The following is a 23505-nucleotide window of genomic DNA, read 5'->3' as shown; positions in this document are numbered from 1 at the left end:
CACTCCTACTCCTATACTCCCACGCTGTTCTGGTGGCACGTGTGTGCGGGGCACAACTCGTTTTGCCTACTCATTTTGCGTTACGCATACGCCATGTATGTGCTTCGTGCTGGGAGAGCTGTGTGGCGCTGCGTGGCAATATGGTTACGTGTAAAACTTTAAACAGCACGATGACTGCACAATTATGGCGCCGTGAGAGGGAGATAGAGTGAGAGAGAGACGGGGGAATGGGGCGTGCGGCATGGGAAATGGGGGAACGAACTGAAATTGTGGTTGGGTCTTGGCTGCAGCCAATGGCTTGTAAATAATACGAGCAGGTAAGCTCCGTGGCAGGTCGCACGGCATAGCGTTCAAGGTTCCAACCGTTGTTGCAGCAGAGTTTGTGGTACGATGGTGCCTCTGGTGGCTCTGGCTTTGCCATTTTGTGGCCGCTGTATCGTGGCAGGGCTTGTGGCGGAGCCACCAAGCGCTCTGCTGCTGCTCTGCCTCTGCGCTGCCGCTGTTTCTGCCACTGCTGCTGCTGCTGTTAGTGCAACTAATTAAGACAAACTAACGTACTAGCGGAGGGGAGTATCCTTGTTCCCTGGGGTCGTGCACACGGGACCCCACACACATGTCCTTGAGAGGTAACGGTGCTCAAGGGCGAGCCGATCCCCCCACCATCTCTTCTGCAAAGAGATGCGTACGTGTTTTGATATATGCTTTTATTACAATCACAATGTGTTTACACGGAGCGCAACAGCGAGCCCCATGCCACCCCCGCTGTTTGGGTGTTTGTGTGTGGCAACAGGGCGCCAAGTGCACTTAATTTGTTTGCTTAATTTACAAAACATGAGACGCTAGCGAGGCTCAGTCCTTCGTTCGGTGTTTAGTCCATGCTTCCATGCCCCCATTCTTCATGCTCTGCTCAGTCCCTTGTGTTGTATGTTCAGCACTCACACTCTCTCTCGCCGGCTGTGGCAGCATCGCTATCGGTATCAGGCTCAGCCTCCTCTCCTCTCCGTATCCGTCTCCGCCTCCTGCTGGTGTTGCATGTAAGTGCAGCTGTTGACTGGCGACATGAGAACATGGACCAGCCAGCGCTTTGACAATGGCACCATTGTAACCTCTGTGTGTGTGTGTGCGCGGCTTGATAACGAGTTCACTGTCTTAATTATCCGTACCTTAAGGATGCCCGAAAAGATTAAAATGAAAAGTCGTGCAATAAAAAAGGGGAAAGCTATTTATTTCGTTGTATACCCCTTTGGAAACTGGTACTGCATTTTAATTATCTTTTAAAGACACTTGAAATTTAACCTTAGATTCATGTTTTAAATCAGAGATCACAAGTAAGAGTATCTTGTTCTAGCTTTAAAAATTTAAGTCTTACGAAAATTCTAAAAAAAATTTAAGGCAAAGTGCCAAAGGCGTCATCATTCACGTGTTATCCTATAGAAATTTCCTCTTTATCATATCGTTTTCGGAATATTCCCCTATGTAATTTGGTGCAGCTTTCGAGATTAAGATGCCCACATCTATTCTTCCATTAAAATAAAACCCAATTTAATTACATTTTTTTTGTATTATTTATTTATTTCATCATATAATTCTTGCCTTTATCGCATTTAATTTTGAGCTAAATTCCACGCCCATTTTGTGGCGTGCATTTGGTTGTCTTTTTGGTTTTTTGTTTTGGTTTTTTGTTTTTCTTTTCGTTTTGTTGCCTCTTTAGGGGGCGTGTGGTTTGATTCTGGTTTTGACCATTTTGTGTGGCCTTTGCTTAACATCCATTAAATTATCCATAATTATATGCATATTTAATATATAATTTCATCGCGCTTCATCATTGCCTTCGGGGTTGTGTTTTGTTTTTGTGTGTGTTTTCCTGTATTTAAGTTTGATTTTACATTTTATTCTTAGTGTTTTTGTTTTGTTAGTTTAGTTTTAAATTTAGTTTTTGGGGGTTTTGGGCTTGCCAGTTTTTCATTCAGTTTTCGTTATTTGATTTTTCAGTTATTTGACCGCTTTGCAACATGCGATCAAATAATTTTCGTTTTATTTTAGAAGATTTTATTCGTTTTTTTTTTTTCGTTTTTGATTTACAATATATTTTTGGTTTTTGTCGACATTTGTTTTTCAAACATTATCTAAATGTTTTCTTTTTTGTTTTTGTTGTGAAATCAATGCAGAGTCCTTTAGCATCTGAATCTCCAAAAATAGTTGGTTTTTACTTTTACTTTCAGTAGAATATACTCTCAACATTATTCCATCCTAACACATACGACTCATACGCACTAAATTCTTTCGATTCGACATTAAATATTAGATAAATATATATTGTATTTATATATAATATATATTTTGCATTTAGTATGTAAATTTAGTCTAAAACAAAGTTTCGTCTTCCGTCAAATTAACAATTAAATAAAAATCAAACAGAAACCGCAAATTAAAGCCACAATTGAAATACAAATATAAACCCAATTAAACTGCATTCTGCCCCGATATTCACTTTTGATTTTATTTTTTATTGATTTTTCTTATGCAACTAATTAGTTTGTATTTTTATTTTTTTTTTTATCATAGCTTTAATTAATGTTTGCCTCCGCACGGGGGTCCTGCTGCTGCCTTTGTGCATGGTTTTCGTTTTTTTTCTTTATTCGTTCATTGATTCATTTTTATTAATTTATTATTTTGTGTGTGTGTTTTTTTTTTACAAATATTATTTACACGGCTTATGTGTCTAGGTTCGGCTGCGGCTTTCTTGTGTGGAGGGTAGGGTGTACTTATAGTTTTTAAATATTCCGATCTCTGACTTATGCTTATTAATTGTTGTGTTTTTTTTGTTGCCACTTTTTTAATATGCAATTAGTTTTGCGTGTGTTAATTTTAATTAAATTAAATTTATGGATTACTTTTCACTATTTTAATGCTCTTCCATCGATCCACAACAATCTGCTACGCCTTGTTACGTATTCAATCTATTATATATCTTTTTTTTTTTTTTTTAAACATTAATTATTTTAACATCTCGCCTTTACGCTCGCCTGATCTTCTGTGAAAGTGTAGCCTTTCACTGCAGCTTTCACTTATGACTGAATATTATAGTTCGTTATTATCGGAATGTTGCATGAAGAATGGCCGCAAATGAATAAATGCATTGAAAATATACCTCAATTTGAACTGTGAACCTGCGATGTGCGACGCGACCCCTGTTTCGTGGCAAATAAAAAACAATATAAAATACAAGGACATTTTACTAGGCGCTGACAACGATTTTTCTCCTCGTTTTTCCCCCCTCGCAGGTTTTTTTTTTTTTATTTTCCATATTTTTTGTTGTTGTTTTATTTCTGGTTTGTGTTGCAATTAAGCACGTTGCATCCACATACTCATTCATATTTTTGTATAGTTTCTTGTTTTTGTTATTTTTTAATTACACTTTATGTGCCGCCGCCTCCTTCTGCTCCTCCTCCTGCTCCCCTTCCTTCGCCACTCTTCTGTGTGTTTGCTTTCCAATAATAATTGTTTATGTTGCCCCATATACCGGTCACAGCTGTGCCACCGCCAGCGTGGCCAATGCGAGGGTGACAGAGCCCAAAGCGCTGCAGCAGATGCACTGTGAGGCGCCGGTGAGCGCCGAGTTATCCGGATCGCCATTGGCATACCGCTTGGAGCCCTCGAGACCGAGTAGATTGGGCGAAATGGTGGTTGGCGGCGCATTGCTCAGCCCGATACGCTGCTGAACGCTCTTGTGGAACACATGTAGTATGGAGACCTCGCAGAGCAGCATAATGTTGGGCTGGTATTTGGGCATCGCTTGGAAGAAGCCCTGCAGCACCTGGCTGTGCGGATAGATCTCCAGCGAGGAGTACGTGGTCGAGCCCTCAAACGCGTCCTGTGTGATGCGCTGCAGGGGTGTTTTATAAATCTGAAACCGAAAGAAGCAAAAAGGAGGAAAAGGAGGCAAATGGAAGAATCAGTATATGCAGTATTTTTCACTCTTTCTCGCTCTCATCCAGCAATCATTAGCCTTCACTCACCTTTCGTCCGTTGATGTACCATGTTATGTTCGCCGGCGGATAGGAGGGACCCACAGTGCACACAGCCTTGAAGTTGTCATTGGCGCCAATCACCTTCTTGTCCACCTGCATCACCGGATCATCTTTGGGCAGCTCAATCACCTGCATGTGCGCCGACCGTATCTCGGTGTGGAAGAGCGGCGCATCCTCGGAGACCTCGCACTGATAGCTGCCGCTCAGCTCTCGGGTGACACCTTTCAACGTGACGGACGTGGCATCAGAATTGGTGAGCTGCAACAAGCAATAAAGGAAGTCGAATACACACAGTCAGTACTTGCCATCAAAAAAGGTGTTCAAATTGGAATTAAAGCCAGATATACGGCTGGTTTTCAGCATAATCTTCTATCCCCTTCAGTAAAGCCAGGAAAAGCGCAGGCGATGCATTTGTTGTTAATCAACGAGGCAGAAGCAAGTGCCACAGGGGCCCTTTGGTTGGGCCTTTTGTTCACCTTTGTGTGGGGGTATCCGTATCCCCGTTTCGGTGGATATGCCCCGGACATCCGTTCCATTCCATCCCCATGATCGTTGTCACAGTTTAGCATATTCTGTTAATTGCCAGCCATCGTTTGCCACTTGGCAAACAGTTGTGCAATATCCTACTCAAAATCCACTTCAGCAGCGAACACTCGCGATTATCGTGTGTATGTGGCATTGTGTGTGTGTGTATTTTGGGGGGGTGAGTGGGATAGGTCCCTTTATCGCAGGCCTCGCCTTTTGTATTTAAGTTCAGACAAACAGCAAAACCCATTCGAGTTTTGCATATGCCACCAAAGCCAAAGCCAGCGCGAACGTTGCCCAGCCCTGCCCCATCGCTTTGTTTCATTTGCATCTGTACTAATCCGAGCATGGCTGTGTTGTGCCATTGCCATTGCTGTTTGTTTGCTGGTTGCGGATGCCATGCCACTGGATGCCACTACTCGTATTGGCAGTTGCACATGGAATCCCAGGAATCCTAGCCACTGGCCCTGCCCGGCCCGGCCCCGAGGCGAACAACAGCTTTTTACGATTGTTTCAACACTTTCGAGCATTGCTCGTAGCCCGTAGCCCGGCTTTTCTATTTAGTTGGTTGTTGTTTTCTTTTTGCTGTTTTCTAGTTTTCTGCCAGTTCATTCGCAGATAACGCGAATGTCGATAAGGGCCGCCAGGCACAAACACACACACACACCCAGGACATAGGGATCTCTCTGGCTGCTGGCTGGAGTCCTGGATGCTGCTGCTGCTGCTGCATGCAACCTCGCGGTTGCCATTTTGGCATATTGGCTCCATGAATGTGGCTCCTGGATCTCCTGTGGGCCCCCCGGGCTAGCGCTGTGGTTTCAGTGGCTTTTGGATTTGTCGACGTTGATCTCGTTACGCAATCGTAAAATGAAAACAAATGCGAACCGTATTGATAAGGTTCTCTATATGCAACAGAGAGTGCTGTGAGTGTGCGTTGTGTGTGTGTGTGTGGCATGAATAATGTGCACTGGGGCAGAGCATGCCCATATGTATTATAATTTCGTATTACTTGTGTGCACTCAGAGAAAAATAGTATAATAAAAAAAAAAACACAACTGCACACGAAATACAAACATAGCGAAATTAAATTTGATTTAAACATTAGGGTAATAAAAAAATAATAATAATTTAAATAATGATATATTAAAATAATTATTAAATATATAGTTTGTAGGAAATATGTTTTATTATAATATGAAATATATTTAGTTAAAAGTGTGGCATACAATTTTATATCTAAGTGTAAATATTAAAATGAAATGCCATTTATTTCTCTGGGTGTAAGTACGTTTAAGAGAGAGAGAGTTCCGAGGCCATCTCTGATGTGATATTGAAATAGTTTTTCCACTCCAACAAGAGTTAAGCCCAAGCAGCGCCTAATTCTCGTAATTCTCTGAACTTTAGCCACATAATAAATGTTGTCCATGCTACCATCTGGCACTTGCCGTTTGCCCCTTGATATGATTTCAATCCCCATCTAATTAAATGACACTAATTATGTAATCAAACATATACACATACACAGCAAAAGTTGTTCCTGTCGTCCTTTATTTATTCACTAGTTTTTATGCCACAGGCCACGTTGCTGCCTCATACGGTTGCAGGCTTCTGTGGGGTTATGTATGTGTGTGTGTGTGGCTTTCTGTCATATTTATTTAATTGCATGTGACTTTATTTGTTGGTGGCCCTCCACTGCCGCTGCTGCTGCTACTCTCCCTGTGTGTGGGGGCTGACGGCGGAAGCGGAAGTGGCAGCGCCAGGAAGCGCGCCAAACAAAACGCAAATGTCTGCCATTTTGAGGAATTATATGCCCAGTCGTGCACCCTCATAGCCTTGCTTCCTTTTTTGAGTTTGCTGGCCGGCTCTCTCCTCCACATGGGAAACTGTAGCCATTTTGTACTCGTATGAGATTCAAGCCATTCAGCCAGTGAGGCATCCAACAGCCACCAGCCACAATCCACCAGAAGCAATAGCAGTGGCAGTGGCAGTAGCAGAGCTCAACTTAACTTTGCTTTTGTCGTGGAAAAAGTTTTTCCTGAGTTTTTTCCGTTCCTGTTTTCGTATATATATATTTTTTTTGTTTTGTATTTTTATTTGTTGGCTTTTAATTTCTATTTATATTTTATATTGCTTTAGCCGCCGCCGCAGCTGTAACTTTGTGGCATGTACAAAAAAAAAATGATGCCACTAAAGCGTAATTTTGCATGCCACAAACACACACAAACACACACACACGAAGTGGCAGGCAGTGGACACGTGGAGTGGTTCCATGGAGTTCCATGTGTGAGAGTAAAGTATTGTTTCAATAATTCTGGCTTTATGAAATAATAACTTTGCTGCAAAAAGCGCTCCGAGATACGGTGGGGGGAAGAGAGGGAGAGCTCGGGCTGAGTCGAGTCGTCGAGTTGTAAGAATACAATGAATTTCATTGCAGTGGCCCCACCCCACCCCAGCCCAGCCAGTTTGGTGGTGCCTCCTCTATCCGCTATCCTGTGCCCCATGCCCCATGCCCCATGCCCGTGCCCCACTCTCTGCGTGTGCTGTGTCGCACTTTTGCTGTGGCTCCTCGCTGAGTTTCCGCTGTTTGTTGTGAAGCAATTTTAATTTTACCCAACGCTCTGTCGCATGCGGCACGAGTATGGGTGTGTGTGTGTGTGTGTGTGCGCCTCAGCTGCAGCCTCGTTTGCATGCAACACTTTATGAATTATTGCTGTATCAACTCAAGTCGCGGTGGCCACACACACACACACACTGCCACATACTCCAATTCTATCCACACTCTATGCTTGCCGCATGCCGCACATGCAGCGCACACAGACAGACACAGACACAGAAACTCTCTCACATGTGCACGTATTATGTCATGCCGAATTTCCGCTGCCTCCGAGCATTGTTGTAACTAACGGCGTTGGCGTTGCCTCCGCTCCACTACCGCTCACCGCTCTTCGCAACCAATTCCCCATGCCACATGCCCCATCCCATACCATTCCATCCTCTAGTTGCCGCTGGCATTTCACAACTTCGACTGCCTAACGCTTGTGCAAAAACCGACCACAAATTTAGTGAATGAGATGTTTCCGGTGCGGTTGTTATTCTCCTTCCACCACTGGCACAGCACAGCTCGCACGGACTAGTGGGGCACCGGCACCACCATTGTTGCACCATCCAGCCAGTAGAGTGGAGAGTAGAGGAGCTGCTGCTGCTGCTGCTGCGACTGGTAGTTGTTGCCGTGGCAGTACAATTTTTGGGTGTTTGGAAAATGCATGGCTTTTTATTGTGCTCATTGTTGGCGGAGGCAGCAGCAGCCAGCAGACAATAAACAACAACAACACCAGAGTCACCGCCAGAGCCAATGGTGGATTCTCCTCGGACATAGGACAGAGGACATAGCTAGTTACACTCTGCGATTCCGATTGCAACTGTCGCTACTGTCCCCCCATCCTCACGCCACCTCGCACCTCCTCGCATGCCTCCTGCACTTCACGGAATGCATTTCGCCTTTTATTTATTATGTTTATTTGTTGCCATTTGTCATACACACAACACAACAATTTTTAGCCAAGGCCGCCTCTCGACGGCGTAAACAACAGCCAGTAAAATAGAAAATGGAAAATCGCATGCAGTGGAGAACGGAGCAAAGCGGAGGGAAAGCCTGCATGTGACTGGCTTGAGTGGATAATGGTAATTGAAGTGCGGGCTAGCACTCTCTCTCTCATTTTTTTGTTGACTATACATAGAGGGTTATAGCTAGAGGATATGCATACATATGTGTGTGTAGATGTTTATATTTTGGATGAAGTGCACTCCTCCCCCTAGACCAGACGAGCAACAAATTCCTCCTTTGCTTATGGTTGTGATAATTACCACAGTATCTGCTTCCTTAGTATGAGGATTCCATAGGCTGATAGAATATCTGACTATATTGCACATCGGTGATGCAGTCTTCCACTGTACCCATCGCGCACTCAATTAAAGTTTTTCCAACTGCAGGAAAAGCCTAAAAAAGGAACTCCCACTCCTGCATTGTGAATCCTAATTAACAACAGTCCAGCTCAACTGTGCCTGGAGAAGTCCTGCAGGCAGAGAAAGAAGTCCCGCAAATACAGGATCTACATTGGCGCAACTTTTTGGTCACTTCTGTCGCCTGGCCCTCGTCTGCCTTTGGGTTCGGTTTCAGTTTCTGTTTCTGCTTTTACTTTTGCTGATGCTGGTACTTTCAGGACGAAAGTGCATTAATTTTAAGCGGCACATTGCTGTGCATAAATGTGAGGCGGCGTGTCGGGTTATTAACAATGTTAAAAGCAAACGCCAGGACATTCCGGCAGAGGAGCCTGGCAGCAGGCAGAGGCAGGGAACGGGCGCTGGCACTGGCTGCCATTACCACAAACTTAATGCGGAATAATTCCTTCCGTGTTGACAGTGTGCAAAAAGTTTTTTGGGGGTCCACAAACTCACAGAGAAGTGGATAAAAGGGCCCGAAAGCCAGTGGCAGGAGGAGGCAGCAGCAGCAGCAGCAGCAGAGGCATGAGCAGGCGACACACAGCGAAGAGGCCCGGCCTCGCTTTCGACTGCTCTGGTGGGCTTGCTGGCTGGCGATTTTTATTGTTGTGGCGGACAATGAATAAGCCGCAGAACTTAGAGGCACTTGGCATATCCTATTCCTGCTCTTGCTCCGGCTCCTGCTCCTGCTCCAGCTCCTGCCCCGCTCCTGCTGTGACCCCTCTGGCTGTCCCGTTCTGTCGCTCAGCGGGTGGTTCTCTGGTAATTGTGTTTTTAATTGAAGATTCGCCACCGAAGCGAGCGGCTGTCTCTGAATTAAAAATTTAATTACATTTAAAATGATGATTTTCCTGTTCATTTTACCCTTTTTTTTTTTGCATATACGTATACTCGTACATACATATGCATATGCATACATACATATGTATATTTTTCTGCACTTGTCGCTCGGGTGACATGTGCACGAGGTGGAGTGGTGTTGCAAGGTGGCGGTGGTGCTGCTGCTGCAGTGCTGTGCTGTGATGGGGCGGGACGGGGCGTGGCGTGTTGCTTTTCCCTACGCTGAATGACTTTTGAAGTTTGTCGACGACGCGACTTCCTATCTGCCTCCGCCTGCTCCGTCTCGTGATATCCGCCTTAATATGCATACATTTACATTCCAATAACGCTCAAGTGGACGACACGAGTGCACTTTGGTCTCGGCCACGCCCCCTCACCCCAGCGGATGCGATTCCCCACAAGTGGTGGGGCATGGTGGCATGGTGGCATGTCAGCGGCATCATCATCATCAGCAGCAGAACCAGAAGCAGAAGCAGATGCAGCTGCAGCAGCTGCCATTCAAGTGTTTGCCTCCTTTATGCACCACCTCTGACACTCATAGATATACACACACACACACATGAGAAAAGTATATGTGTGTGTGTGTATGTGCATATGCATAATGGGGCACGGGCCGGGAACTTTTCTCATTAAGGCCCCGTGTTTAGCTGTTTGAAATGATTTAGCAAAAGTAAAACAAGTCAAGTTATAATGTTTTAATCTCAATTACGACACTTGCCACAATTTCGACTCACCTCTGCCACCACAGCAGTCATCTATCCATCTGCATCTAGATCATGGCAGCAGCCGCTGCAGTAGTAGTGGCAGTGGCAGATGCTTGATGCCTTGGCATAACTTAAAAATTCCATTTTCCATTTGTGGCGAGGACCCCGGACCCCGGACTCCGAACTCGACCTCTGGCCTGTGGCCTTTGACGTTCGTTAGTGCTGCTATCAATTTAATTTGGGGGTGGGCCGCCTCATTTCGATTTGTTGCTGCTGCCTCTGGGGCTTGGCAGCACCGAGTGCTGGCTGTTAACTTTTATTTTTTGTTCAAAAGGTGCTGCTGCTATTGCTGCTGCCTGTGGCTAAAACTATGGGCTAACCTTCAAACTTAATTGCACTGCGAATGCTGGCTAAATCATTTGCATTATGCAATCGACGCTCCCGCTCCCGCTCCTCTCCTCTCTCTCTCTCTTTCTCTCTCTGTCTTTCTATGGCTTTCTCCATTGGGCCGTGACCACTTCTCCACTTCTCTGCCTCTCTGCCTCTCTAGCTTTTCTTACGCTTTTCACCTGTTTGCGGTTCATGGCTGATTGCATCCTCAAGGAGTTCTGTTCTCAAATTAAAATGTATTTCCACTTGGGGGCGTGCCACTCACATAAGTAGGCTCTCCTGCCACATTAACCCACCAATGCGCTCAATGAATAGTTTCCGATTCGCCAAATAAAATCAAAAAGAGTGGAAACCAAAGAGAACCAAAGAGTAAAAAAAAGAAGTAAGTAGAAATGGGCAAATGGGGGAAATGGGAAATAATTAACACGCATAGCCGCACGCCCACTGCCACGCCCCGTGGCCCCGAGGCCCCGTGGCCACGTCGTGTTGCTGCAATCGAAATATTTAATTAGTGCAAAAATGCCTTTGAATGCTAATTAGTGGCAAATTAACATTCGAGCAGCCGAGTTCTTCCTCCTTGTATTCTCTCGTATTTCTCTCCTATTTTATATTATTTGCTTTCGTATTTTATTTCACTTTTTTTCTCGCTAGTCTCTCATTCTGATTCTCTCTTTTTCTCTTTCCAATAGCCTGTGCTGCATGGGGCAGAGTGCAAATTAAAGACACAATCAAAGCAAATTAATCAAGTCCGGCAGTGGCGGCATGCCAATGCCCCACTCCACCTCCCACCACCCACCACCCCCTGCTGATTGATGTGGCCAGTGCCCCATTATCGATGGGAGCGAGCAGGCAATTGTGATAGCAGACGGAAGATGGGGAAATCGGAGGCATTCTGGTAGCTAGCAGCCCCCCTCCATTACATAAAACAAACATTACTCCATCATCCGCCCAGACCCTACCCTCCTTCGCTTTATGCCATTATTTATTATTATTTAACGTTCCCCTTTTCTATTTTTTTTTCCTTTTTTTCCGAATTTTTGTGAAAAATGTGGCCCGAAGTGTTTGTAAATGAGTTTGCAGTTTTATGTGCGGACGAATGAGTTTTCAATTTATATTTCCCGCACACAAACACACACACATTTTTCATGGCAAATTCAATTTTATTTATTTATGATTATACGACAATCGATTCGTTTTCCCATACAAACACACCCATTGAGAAGATGGTTTATACAATGCACTGTCAAGGGTTTTGCAGGGTACATGGTACATATGTATGCATATGCAATGGATCAGTGGCTGGGACGATTCCTAGACAAACGAGCTGTTGATTTTTGGAAGCATTTGGAATCAAGAATTTTGCTGAATAGCTAACTATTGCACATTTAATTGCATAATTTGCGGCTGTTGCTTATTTATGTTAATGAAAAGCATATTCTGTTTCCACAGAGACTAGCAATTCGTTGGACTTTTATTAAGGGCTTAAGTCCTTTCGAATCATAGGGTATCTCTCCCTACGGTCCTTTATTTGTTTATGTGCAGCAGCTATTAATGGGAACCGCTGTTTGGGATTCTGTGCAGCATATATATTCAATGCGAGCCCCTGTCTGGTTTCTGTGGGTTGTGTTTTTATGGGTTAAAACAGGAACCGGATGCTGATTTTTAAATGGTGTCCAAAATATTTTGGTGTCGCTGTTGGCGCTGCTGCTCGGGGCACCGAATTTATTGCATACTTTGCGGCTGTTGTTTTTATTAATGAGCGCTGCATGAAACAAACGGAACGGAATGGAATGGAATGCAAAATGCAAAATGCAAAATGCTGAGCATTTTCCGTGCACCAGGATGGGATATATCCTCACATCCTCTAGATCCTTGTTTTCTGGGTTTTTCGGTTATTTGTTCGCTTTTGTTTGCCTAGCAGCCCCAACGCTCGCCCCATAAACTATTTTTGCACTTTTCGCAATATTTCAGTCAGCGGCAGCGGCTGTATCTGTGTTTGGTTCTACTATGTGTTGTGTTGTGTTGTGTTCTGTTGTGTTGTGTCACTTTCCCAATGGTGCAAACACATACACATGTAAATGGAAAACACCAACGAATATTGTAAATAAAATTGCACAAATATGGCATTGCAATAGAAATGAAAAGTGTGACATACACACGCAGATAGAAGCAAAGCTGCCTCAGGCAGCCCTGCCCTGCCCCGCCCCACTATCCACGTTTATAAATATTTTCACAATATTTGAATATTTTTCCCCCCATTTTCCATTTGATAGCCTGAGAAAACTTTTGGAACACATGGCTGCAGCTCTGGTGATTTGTTGATTAAGCGGAGAGACAATGGAGAGGGGGACCCCCAACACATTATGTGCGGAGATCCCATGCTTAATTTAACTTACATCAACATTAATGCCGGCAACGGCGAAGACAAATGTGGGCTTGGCCTCGCGGGGTACATAGCGATAGAACTCCTCCTGGCCAAAGTACCAGCGCACGGCGTACAGCGCTGCCTGTAAAACGGAAGGAAAATGCGTTAATGAAAAGCCTGAGTGGATAGACATCGCAGCAGCAGCAGCAGCAGCAGCAGTGGAAGCAGCTAGCAACGACAGACAATGAGCAGTGCCACGGCAGCAGCAGAGACAGAGAGGACGGACAGAGCACAGGCGACAAGCAGCAAGACAAAGTGCAAGTAATTATAATAATTAAGCATGCCGCCGCTGACAATATCCTCATAGCATCTGCTTGTCCTGCTGCTTCTTCTGCTGCTTTTGCTGCTGCTGTTGTTCCTTCAGGATATGTCACTTACCTGCTCCAAATCATATTGACAAGACAATGTCGCTGCATTTCCCATGATGACGGCCTCCGGCACGAATATCTTCAGATCCTTTAGGCAATGAGCTTTTGGGGGTACAGAACAAAAACACAAACAAAGTCAGGATCCAGCAGAGAAAGGCATACGCGTACATACATAATATGTATATCTGTATGTATGTATATCTGTATGTATGTATGGAAGGATGGCAGGATGTTCGTGACAGGACTCCCAGTGAGAGCGGTTCTCGATTGCGAATTTCGTACACGGCATGTGGCAACAATTTGAATTCGATTATGCCCCCAGGCACAGAGACAATAAAACAGAACAGAAAAAACCAACAAATAAAAAAAAAAAAAGCTGAAAATAAAACTCAATTATGCACGGGAGTTGCCAAAGGACAAGGATCAGGCCTGCTGTTGCTGTTGCTGCTGCTGCTGCTGCTGGAGGGGGACGGGACGGCGGATGAGGATCTCGCCCACTGCGTGTTAATTTATGACAGTGGCCCTGGGCCCATGGCCGACGCTCCGAATTTGACTTGCATTTAATGCAATTTATTTCATTTCATTTTATTTCATTTCTGTTTCATCTCCGTTTCGATTCATTTACCCAGTCGCCAGTTTCTGCCCAGCTGCCACACGAATTATCCACATTAAATCCAATGACTTATCCGCCAACATTAAGTGGAAATTTAAATAAATTGCAGCAAAGTGAGATCCGGCGACCATTTCGGGAATAGTTTCTACATCCATATCCTTCGATGGCTGAAACATAATCAACGTAATTGAATACATTCGGATGCCCGGATCAGGATGCGGAAAAATACTGCACAGTTGTGTGTGTGTGTGTGTGGCGAGTGGCGTGTGGCGTGTGGCATGGCTATGGCATGAAAACTGATTTAAAATAAATGAAGTGTCCATCGACTGGACTTTTGCCATCGATTTGTGGGTGCCACTGGACGGACGGGACGGCACGGGACGGGACAGAGCTGACAGGGCGGCTTGTGGCTGGCCAAATTATGGCTACTTTAATTGAACAAACCAATATTAATCAAAAGCAAGCCATGGCACATTCTGAAAGGGAAATGGTATTACAAGGAGTATTGGCACTGGGGGTGTTTGGCAGTGCATATAATAAACAGCTATTTGGTAAATTAAATAATCAATTTTAACCGCAATGGTGGCACACTGCGTGTGTAGTTGGCATAAAATAAATTCAGCTGTGTTTAACATGACGCGCGACTCGTGAGGGATTGAGGCATGCAATATGAGATTGGGGCTTTCTTTTCGCACACTTACCACTGAGCATTAGCTCGGAGATGATAATCCAGCTGAATGCCAGCATATTGAATGTGGAATGCAAGACTCCTACTCCTCGACCTCGAGAAGCACTTCTTCCTCGATCTGCTGCTCCCTTGGCCTCCCGTTGGCTGGCCATTTTTCTGTGTGTATATTCTGCTGTTGTTGTTGTTGCTGCTCCTCCTTCTTGTGGCTGTTCCTTCTGCGGATACAGTCTCCCGTTTCTCCTGCTGTGTGGCTGCTGCCCCTTCTTGTCGGCTGCGCTGTAAAGAGTTTAGAGTGCATTGCATGAGTAAAAAGTTTCAAGCATCAGGCGTATAATCATATTTGAGATGATGCTCCTGCTCTCAGGCTCTCAGGCTTATTGATAACTGGCTCTACTCGGCTACTTGTCAAAGTTTCAGTAGCTGCAAATTGAAATGTTGCCCTTACTTTCAGTCTATTTATCCATCCTCTATGTCTATGTTTATGTCTTTGTCCATGTCCATGTCTATGTCTATGTCTCTCTTTGTCTTTTGTCTCGTATTTCTCGTGTCACTCGTGTCTGCTTTGACAACTTTTGTGTGTGTATGTGTGTGTGCAAGGCTTTCAATGACACGCGTCGTTCGTATGCTGCAAGAGTTCGACGTGCTTAAAAACTTTGCTGCAATAAGACACAAAAACCTTTAACTAAACAGCAGCACACGACACAAACGATGTGTGTGTGTGTGGCATGTGTGTGTGTCTGTGGCAAATAGCATTAAGAATACGCAGCGTATGCCCCAGGCAGATGCATCAGCAGCCACCCACTGATTGACAGCTTTGGGGGCAGCAATACTGAAGCAATACTGTGTCACTGACAACTGAAATAGATTGGATGTGTGAGAGAGTCAGACAGATGGACAGACAGGAAGGAAGAGAGAGAGAGAGAGAAGAGAGAGCAAGAATAGAGAGAAAGAGAGATATAGATGCTGACCACAACATTGAAAACAATTGTCAGATGCTGCTGCTGGTCGTTGCATTTGTAACTTTTGCCTGGGACATCTTGTCCTGTTCTGCTGTTCTGCTGTCGTCCTTTCGTCCTTGCGTCCTGCTGTTCTTGTGTATCAATTAGACCACAAAATCAGCAACTGTTTCTGGCAATTGTTTAGCTTCCATTTCTCTGGCCGCAAAAACAGAAGCTAATGGTCACAAAAGCTACACAAGGATGCAGGGCAAATTTTGTTAATGATATCATCATATCAACGCATTAACTCAAGGCGCCCCAAAGCCATTAAGCCTTGCAACCAAATAAATGTTCGTTTGCTTCTAATTTTAAATGGGATTTTCCCCCCCTAAACATAAAGAGACGGAGCCACAGACAGCCACAGCCAAGAGACAGTACATAGTATAGATCCAAAGCCAAAGCCGAAACTCCCCAGCAATGGAGCAATAAAATGACATTAGCCACTGGTCCTGTGTGCGATCCCTCTGTGGGTCCTTGAGCATAAGACTCAAAATTATTGTTGCCGCAAAAACAACAAACGCATTAACCGAAGGACCCTCAAAACTAAAAGCAGCCACAACGAATGCAGGGCCACCAGCCCATCGACCTTTTCCCATATCGTTTTCGCAAATTGTCCAGCAGATTGAGATACATCCAGACACAGCATCATCATCATCATCCTTCTCATCGATTTGCTCATCGCTTGGGGCTGAGGCTGAAACTGGAGCTGGGGCTGGGGCAGGACTCCGTCTGTGTCTCTCTCTCTTAAATGCCCTCATGTGAGCATTTAAATTAAATTTAAATATTATTCTTAGTCAAGTCGATTATGTTCGGGTCATCATTTTGAACTTTAATGTGTTTTTCGGTGTGTTATTGTTTGAATGGAGAGGGCACCCGAACAGCCCAACAGCCCAACAGCAGAACATTAGAACAGAAACATTCTCTGAGTAATAGCCTTTTGTGTGTGTCTGTGTGCAAATTATTTTGCGGTTTCCTCGACGGCGGGGTGGGGGGGGCTGGACATACTGCCTGCCGCAAACTAATATCCACTCATCCTCATCTTTTGTTTCTGCCTTTCTGCCATTGAAAATTTCAACAATTTTCGGTGATGCTTTCCGCACAGTTTTTGGATAACAACAAATTTCCAAAATATTTCATTATGATTTTAATTGAAAATTCTCTGAGCAAAACGCAGAATGACTGGAATGGGTTGGGTAGCGGGGGGTAGGGGCATGAATCTCTCGCATGAAGAGAATATTTGATTTACATTCACATCCTTTGTAATGAGACTGTCCTGCGGCGTGGTGGCATTAATCAATTCAGTTTTCAATAGATACCCCAAAATAATAAAGACCATAATTAAAGTCATATATTTTGGGTGCCAGCATTTCCTCTGCGGAAAATGTTGTAATTAAAAAAGTTACAGCGTGAAAAATAAGCAGAGCAGGGGGCAGGAGATGGAGATGTGTGTGTGTGTGTGTGGGGGCATTCAACTTTTTTCAAGTGCCATAAAACAGTTGATTATGGGGCCATCATTAACGCAAATCTAAGCTTTCATTAAATTAATTTTTTATGTACAAAGTTTACAGTTTTTCCAATAAGCAAAGCGAAAGCAGGGGAAACGCTCATCATAAGCTCTCACCATAATGGAGCTACACTCCGCTTTAAGGAGGATTGGGATGCGGATTGCTGGCGGAGCCAAATGCTCGTGACGATGGTAATGACAGAGACAGAGACAGAGAGACAGTGACAGAGACAGTGACAGTGACAGCGACAGCGACAAAGGACGACGACCCACTGCCCGGATATTCAAATGCCAAAGCAGAGCGAGCGAAAATTCAATTGCAAGTCAAATCGAAAACAAAACAAAACGAAAATCCGTAATTGACAACATTTCAAGTGATAATGAGCACTTGCCACAGATACAGATACAGACACACACACACAAACACACACATACAAAGAGAGGGATACAGATACAAAGTGCTGGTGGCAGGGAGAAGTGTCAGCAGTGCTGACTGTGTGGAAAACTGGTGGCCAAAGCGAATTGATGATATGATTTTCCGGATAGTGACAAGACACAGCAAAGGAATGGCATTAAGGGTGTTTCCTGTGCGAAAGAGGACACTGGCTAAAGCGGAAGAAGCCATGACATGCAACAATGCTGAGGCAGCAAGCATCAGGTAAGATCCAGCTATCGATTTCACTTGTATCCTCCCTCCCAGCGACACTTGAGCCACTCGGCCACGTAGTCAATTTCAAAGATAACAGTCGAAAGAAATTGGCATCAGGCATTGGCCTGCTCTGGCCTGGCCTGTGCTGTCCTGTCCTGCTCTGGCCTAGCCCTAGAGGTGCGCTTAGGCTGGGCTTTAAGGCGCTGCTGGGATTTGCTGCTTAAAGGATTCACTCGACTGTGGCGGCCTGTTGTGGCAGGCAAATCATTCATTTCACTGTGGATCCACTTTGCTAATCGCCGGCTGTCAGTGGGGGCGGGGTGAGGGAAACCCAAGCACACCTAAACAATAATCGCAAATCAAGAGAAATCGTTGCTATAACGCATTAAATGCGCCCTTGATTGATGCGACACTTGCTCGAGGGGTTGCTCATTAGGTTTAGTGCCAGGGACCCCCAAATGCCACATGCGTGATACTGAGAGTCTGAGGGCTCAATCCTCTAATCAATCAATCAGTGTTTATGCCATACCACACCACACCACACCACACTCCACTCTCTCTCCCTCTGTCCCTTTGTTCAAAGCGCAAACGAAACGAAAGGAATATAAAAGAAAAGAAAAGAACAGAAAAGCAATAAAAAGAAAAGCAAAAGCAAGGAAAGTACATAATGAACAAAAGGGCTAAAGCGGGAGGGAAAGAGAAGGAAAGTTGGCGAAACAATTGCTTCAGTTGCTGCGTCGTTTGACGAATGCCCTCCAGGCGGAATCTGAATCGGAATCTGCCACTGAATCTGGAATCCAAATACGGCATACTATAATCGGTTCCGTGCCACTGGTTACTTCCGCAAAGAGAGAGAGAAAAAGAAAGAGAGAGTGGGAGAGAGAGAGAGAGTGAGTGAGGGAAAGAAAGCACCGAAAATCTTCTCCTTCTATGTTTGTGCTTTGTGCGGCGTTGGCGTTTTTACAACTTCCGCTTTTTCCCCGTTTTGGCAGAGTTCATCACAGGTTCTGCCGCCTGATTGCCAATGAAGGATTAATGCCGCTCCTGCTCTTGCTGCTGCTCCTGCTGCTGGTTTTGAAACAGTAACAGCAGCAGCTACGCTTTGATTGCAGCAAGCGGCGGCAGCAGCAGCAGCAGCAGCGTGATGCTGCAGGCGACACAAACTCGAGGATCAAACCCCCAACCAAACGCAAAGATAGAGAACGACCGACCCCCAGCGGAAGGAAGCCTTGTGTAATGGCACAAAGGATTGCAAATTGCCAAGGCACTTCCTGGCAAAGGACATTGATTTCTTTTTTATAGTAAAGTCCCTGCCCCATCCATTCGATCCCCTTGGCTGGCAACCACTTACACTCAAGCGAGCGTGTGCGGCCATGCCTGAGTGAGGGCCACCGCCACCGCCACTGGCACTGCCACAGCGAGTGAGATGTCACGACGTGTCCCTTAATTATGCATGTCCCTCGCTAATGAATTTAGACGTAATTGTTTGCAGGACAACGACCACTGACAGCCGCCAAAGACGTGGTCAGAGTGCGCGCTTTGCAGGCGGTTTGCAGGTCAATATTCAATCAAATATTAAGACCGATTGCGGTCTGGCGCTCACTGACTTTGGGGCAACCTCAGAGGGCGTTGGAGGCTTAATTAAACGCTGCATATGGTGCCGCCTCTTGTGTGACATATCGGATTTCAATCCAACGCAGCAACATCCATTCAAATCAAAGGTTTGAAAAATTGTTGCTTGAAATGCGAAAAATTTGCTGGGAAAAGAAAAGTTTAGAGCTAAAAAAATACTGAGCCAAAATGAGTTGACAATTTCAAAGCCAAAGATAAATGCTGAAAGGCCAGAGAGAGAGAGAGAGGAGACAGAGACAGAGCTGGAGAAAGTGGGGGGTGAAATGAGAGGTAACCCAAAGCTATTCCAAGTTTGTTGTAGCTGCTGCTGCTGCTGGTGGTGCTGGTGGAGGAATGGCCAGAGTCCCACTGCCTGACAGCAGCCTCTCTCTGGTAACATGGAAAATGCATTTGAAACTCGAACTTTGAACCACGAAACCGATAAATCACACGAGTGAAAAACTGGCATTAGGATCTACGCTTCGGAACAAAAGAAACTTAAAGGATTCACGCTGCCTGTCAGGCGGCAGAGAAGAAGAGGCCGCCCATCGGTTGGGCGCCAGTCGGTGACTCCGACTCTGAGTCCGACTCTGAATCTGAATCTGTTTGCATTTGGACACTCGCTGGCCGCTGCTATTTATGAAAATAGTTTCCCATAGCAAGTTCTGGCAGTATCTCTGGGAAACGGAGTGTATCTGTACCATTTTCTCTCTCTGTCTCGCTGTCTCTGTGTCTCCGTGTGGCTTCGTGTTGTGAAAGTTTCCCCCAGTGCAGCAGCAACCACTGGGCTGCTGCCAAAAGTTGTGCAAATTGTGGCCGAACAATGGACGGGCATGGCAGGCAGGCAGGCAGGCAGGCAGTCCGGCAGGCAGCTCTGTGATTTCTCTCGGTTTTAATTTCGATGCTTTTTGGATTGTTTTGCGGCTGGATAGCTAATCAGGCACCAGTTTTCCTATGAAAATTCTACTCCCCCCCATCTACCACATTTTCCATAGTTTTCCTGCAACCCCAAACAGTTTGCATAATTAAATGCCCCTCGGGGCGCCGTTTGATATAAGTTTCTTCTACTCCAAAGTCAGCCATGTTACCCGCCGCAAGAGTCAACTGTTTGTTGTTCCTCATGCCACATGCCTGCCATCCCTTGACTACTACTGCTCCTTCAAAGGTGAGCAAATTTAACCGCAAATGGTTCTAATTTTCGACTGCCTGTCGCTGACGTATTAATTTACATGCCACGCAACATTTAAGGTTGATTTTTTGTTACATTTGCTTTTGCAGCATTGCCCTCGGGCGGCACAACCGAAGAAGAAACTTTTGGTGCGTGTTGAGTCGTGTGTCGTGAGTCCTGTGTGTGCACCTCCAGGATGCTGCTCAATTTAGTTGTACATAAATAATTAATTACGCTGCCGCTGACTGAGTTATGAAATGCGCAATTAGGCGCGTTTAATATTTAATTAAGGGCTAACAGCGAGCAGCCAGGAGCACTGGCTGCCACATCGATGAACGACGCACACAAACCAAGAAAAAAACAACGAAGGGAAATGCGTACTGGAGCAACATCAGCAGCAGCAGCTCCGGTAACGCACGCAAACACACACTAGCGGGCGAACATGGGGTGTGGCAGTTTATAAACAGAAAAAAGGGAGTCGGGTGGGCATGGAAATGGTATTCGTGAGCGGATGAAGTGGCTGGATTAAGTGGCAGCTTAAGAATAAACAGGAAGAGGCGGTATGCGAGTGAGAGAGATAGCGAGAGAGCTTACACTAGGGAGTGGTAGAGCAGTCCTCCAGAGAGTGACTAAAACATTGCTGGGCAGTCCCCCAGTGCGTATACTTGATTTGTGGACAAGCGTTTGGTTAAAGGCGAAGCTTAATGTTAAGTAGAGGCAGCAGATTAAGATCCAGCAGCAGCAGTAGCAGCAGCAGCAGTCGAGGGAAATGATAGTAAAACAGCGCAAGAAGCAGGAGAAAGCAGGAGAAAGCAGTTGTATTTAAGAAAGCTTCCTTTAAGGGAAAGCCAAACAAATGAAGGAAGTTAAAGGATAAAATCTTTAAAAATTATAAGAAAATTGCAGGAGTTCCGCAGCTCAAAAGAAAAACTACAAAATGTGAAATATTTATGATGGAAAATGCCTCAGATGTTACACTTGATTGAGCTTTACCTTCTTCCCCATAGGTTTTAACAGCATCCTTCGTGCATACTCGTATGCAGCCTAATGACGACAATGTTCCCTATTAGCAGGCATTTTCCTATTAGATTATGTTGCCCCTTAACCAGCAGAAGATATGAGGCTGATAAAAGCAGCGAGAGAGCGCAGGGAGGATGTTGCAGCAGCAGCAGCATCAGCCTTAACAGCCTGATAATTTGGGTTCGTCTCGCACCATCGCCCCATCTGCTCATTTGTATTTTACACTCATTAAAAGATAAACGAGACAAGCTAATGACTTTCGGGGCTAAATAGTGGATGCCCCGCGCCTTTGGCTGGCAACGGGGTGTGTGCGGCAACGATGGCAATGAAGTGAAAAGCAAATGGCGGCCAAGCCATAAAATTCAAGAAAATAAAAGCAAAGAAAAAAAATAGCTAGGAAAAATAAAAAAAAGCTGAGAAACTGGAAAAAGGCGAATGCATGCCGGAGACAGGCAAGAGTTGGGCGTAGAAAATGGGGCGGGCCAGATAAGATTCGTTTATGACACCAACGCCCCTACGCCCACGCCTCCCCTTCGAACATGCCACACATCCCACATGCCACATATCTTCCTATGTGTCTCCCTCTCTGTCTCTCTCCATCTATCTATCTGCCTTTTCTGTGTGCGCGTGCACGTCGCAAGACAAATGCAAATCCCTGGGTAATTAGGAGTTGTGTTCATGTCGTCGTGGTAATAGTTTTATGTTGCCACATTGTAGGCGACACGACACACATACGATGCGTGGCAGCCACAAGACTGAAGAAGCTTTCAGCCTTCAGGCTGAGATTGAAGCCGCCGCCTGCCCCTGCACGCAGTCATTTTTTGCGGTTAATGTTTGTTCTTGTTTCGCCGCGTAGCATGGAAATGCTCTTGAGAGAGTCATACTCTCTCTTCTGTCTTGCTCGGCTGCCATTTCACTCTTTCTCTGCGCTGCCTTTCTTTAACTCTCGGCTGCTTCTTTTGCTGCATTTAATTTGATTGTACGCGTTCATTAGCCTGCTTTTTTAATTGCATTTTTGGCTAATTTTTTGTGTTGGCCAAAGCCAAGTTACAAAGTTAACGAAAACATTGTTTGAATTTGCCCCAGGACCCCCAGAGCAGCTCCTGCCCATCTCTAAAGCATGCAGCGCAGAGCATGGGGCAGGGAGCAGGGAGCAGGGAGGATGGAGCATTGTCTGTAAGCTTAAGCTGGAGTTATGCTGCTAGGGGGAGAATCTTCTGCGTACATTCGTGGGGATAAGGGAATATTTATTTTATTAGAAATTTATGATTTTGTTTTTTTTGTCTTTCTTTCTTTTGCTTTCATAATAGAAAGCGGAACCGGAAGCGTGAAATGAGCTATGCTGCATAAACAACATACACCCACGCATACACTCGCACGCTGATGGCCATGCAGGTGGGATGTGCCATGGCCCGAGTGCCACTGTGGCATTTTATGACACAGTAGCCATAACTTTTTCGTGGGTTAGTTGCTTATTTTGCTCTAAAGTCCGCAGCCACACAGTCACACATAAATTCCCTGACAACTCGCATGGCGATGCCACAACAAAATATAATGCGAGCATATCCTTGCTTCTTCCAGGCGCAGCAGCAGCAGCCTTCCGTTCCAGTTGCAAGATAAAGTGGCGTTTGAAACTTCTGTGCATCATCTCTTTGCCATGCCACGCCTAGGAGTAAAACTTTGGAGCAGGCGTGCTCGTTGGCTGCATCGAGATGCCAAATAAAAGACTGCACCACCTTGAGGGGTTCATCAAAGCGCTTTGTCATTGGTGGCGCCACTTGACTTTCTGCCACGAAATGTGAACAGTTTTTATCTGCTGGCAGCGGTTAATACCACGCGTTCTTTATCGTAATTTATGGCCTGAAATAATGCGCACCATTAAAAGTTTTGCCCCGTGGCAGCTGCCACTGCCACAGCACACGGCACACGGCACACAGCACACAGCGTTTTGCATGCAGCACGTGTTGAAAAT

General features: G+C 45.3%; 1 protein-coding gene across 4 annotated transcripts in view; it reads right to left on the bottom strand.

The window, feature by feature from the left end:
• Positions 1–1561: 1561 nt before the first annotated feature.
• Positions 1562–23505, bottom strand: part of LOC111082595 — a 60316-nt gene continuing 38372 nt past the window's right edge. For 2 of the 4 annotated variants that reach the window (XM_022378819.2, XM_022378831.2), the window contains exons 3-7: positions 14597–14859; positions 13293–13384; positions 12886–12996; positions 4020–4289; positions 1562–3907 (exon numbers count right to left, since the gene is read on the bottom strand). In XM_022378819.2, the coding sequence (XP_022234511.2) occupies positions 3527–3907; positions 4020–4289; positions 12886–12996; positions 13293–13384; positions 14597–14735 (993 nt within the window). In that variant the 5' untranslated portion in view covers positions 14736–14859 and the 3' untranslated portion in view covers positions 1562–3526. The remainder of the gene's footprint in view (positions 3908–4019; positions 4290–12885; positions 12997–13292; positions 13385–14596; positions 14860–23505) is intronic. The other 2 variants (XM_022378824.2, XM_022378837.2) reach the window with 1 other exon arrangement.

The sequence above is a fragment of the Drosophila obscura genome, unplaced genomic scaffold (assembly GCF_018151105.1).
Source record: "Drosophila obscura isolate BZ-5 IFL unplaced genomic scaffold, ASM1815110v1 contig_150, whole genome shotgun sequence".
NCBI classification, from domain to species: Eukaryota; Metazoa; Arthropoda; class Insecta; order Diptera; family Drosophilidae; genus Drosophila; species Drosophila obscura.
This window is presented reverse-complemented; position numbering and strand designations above follow the sequence as displayed.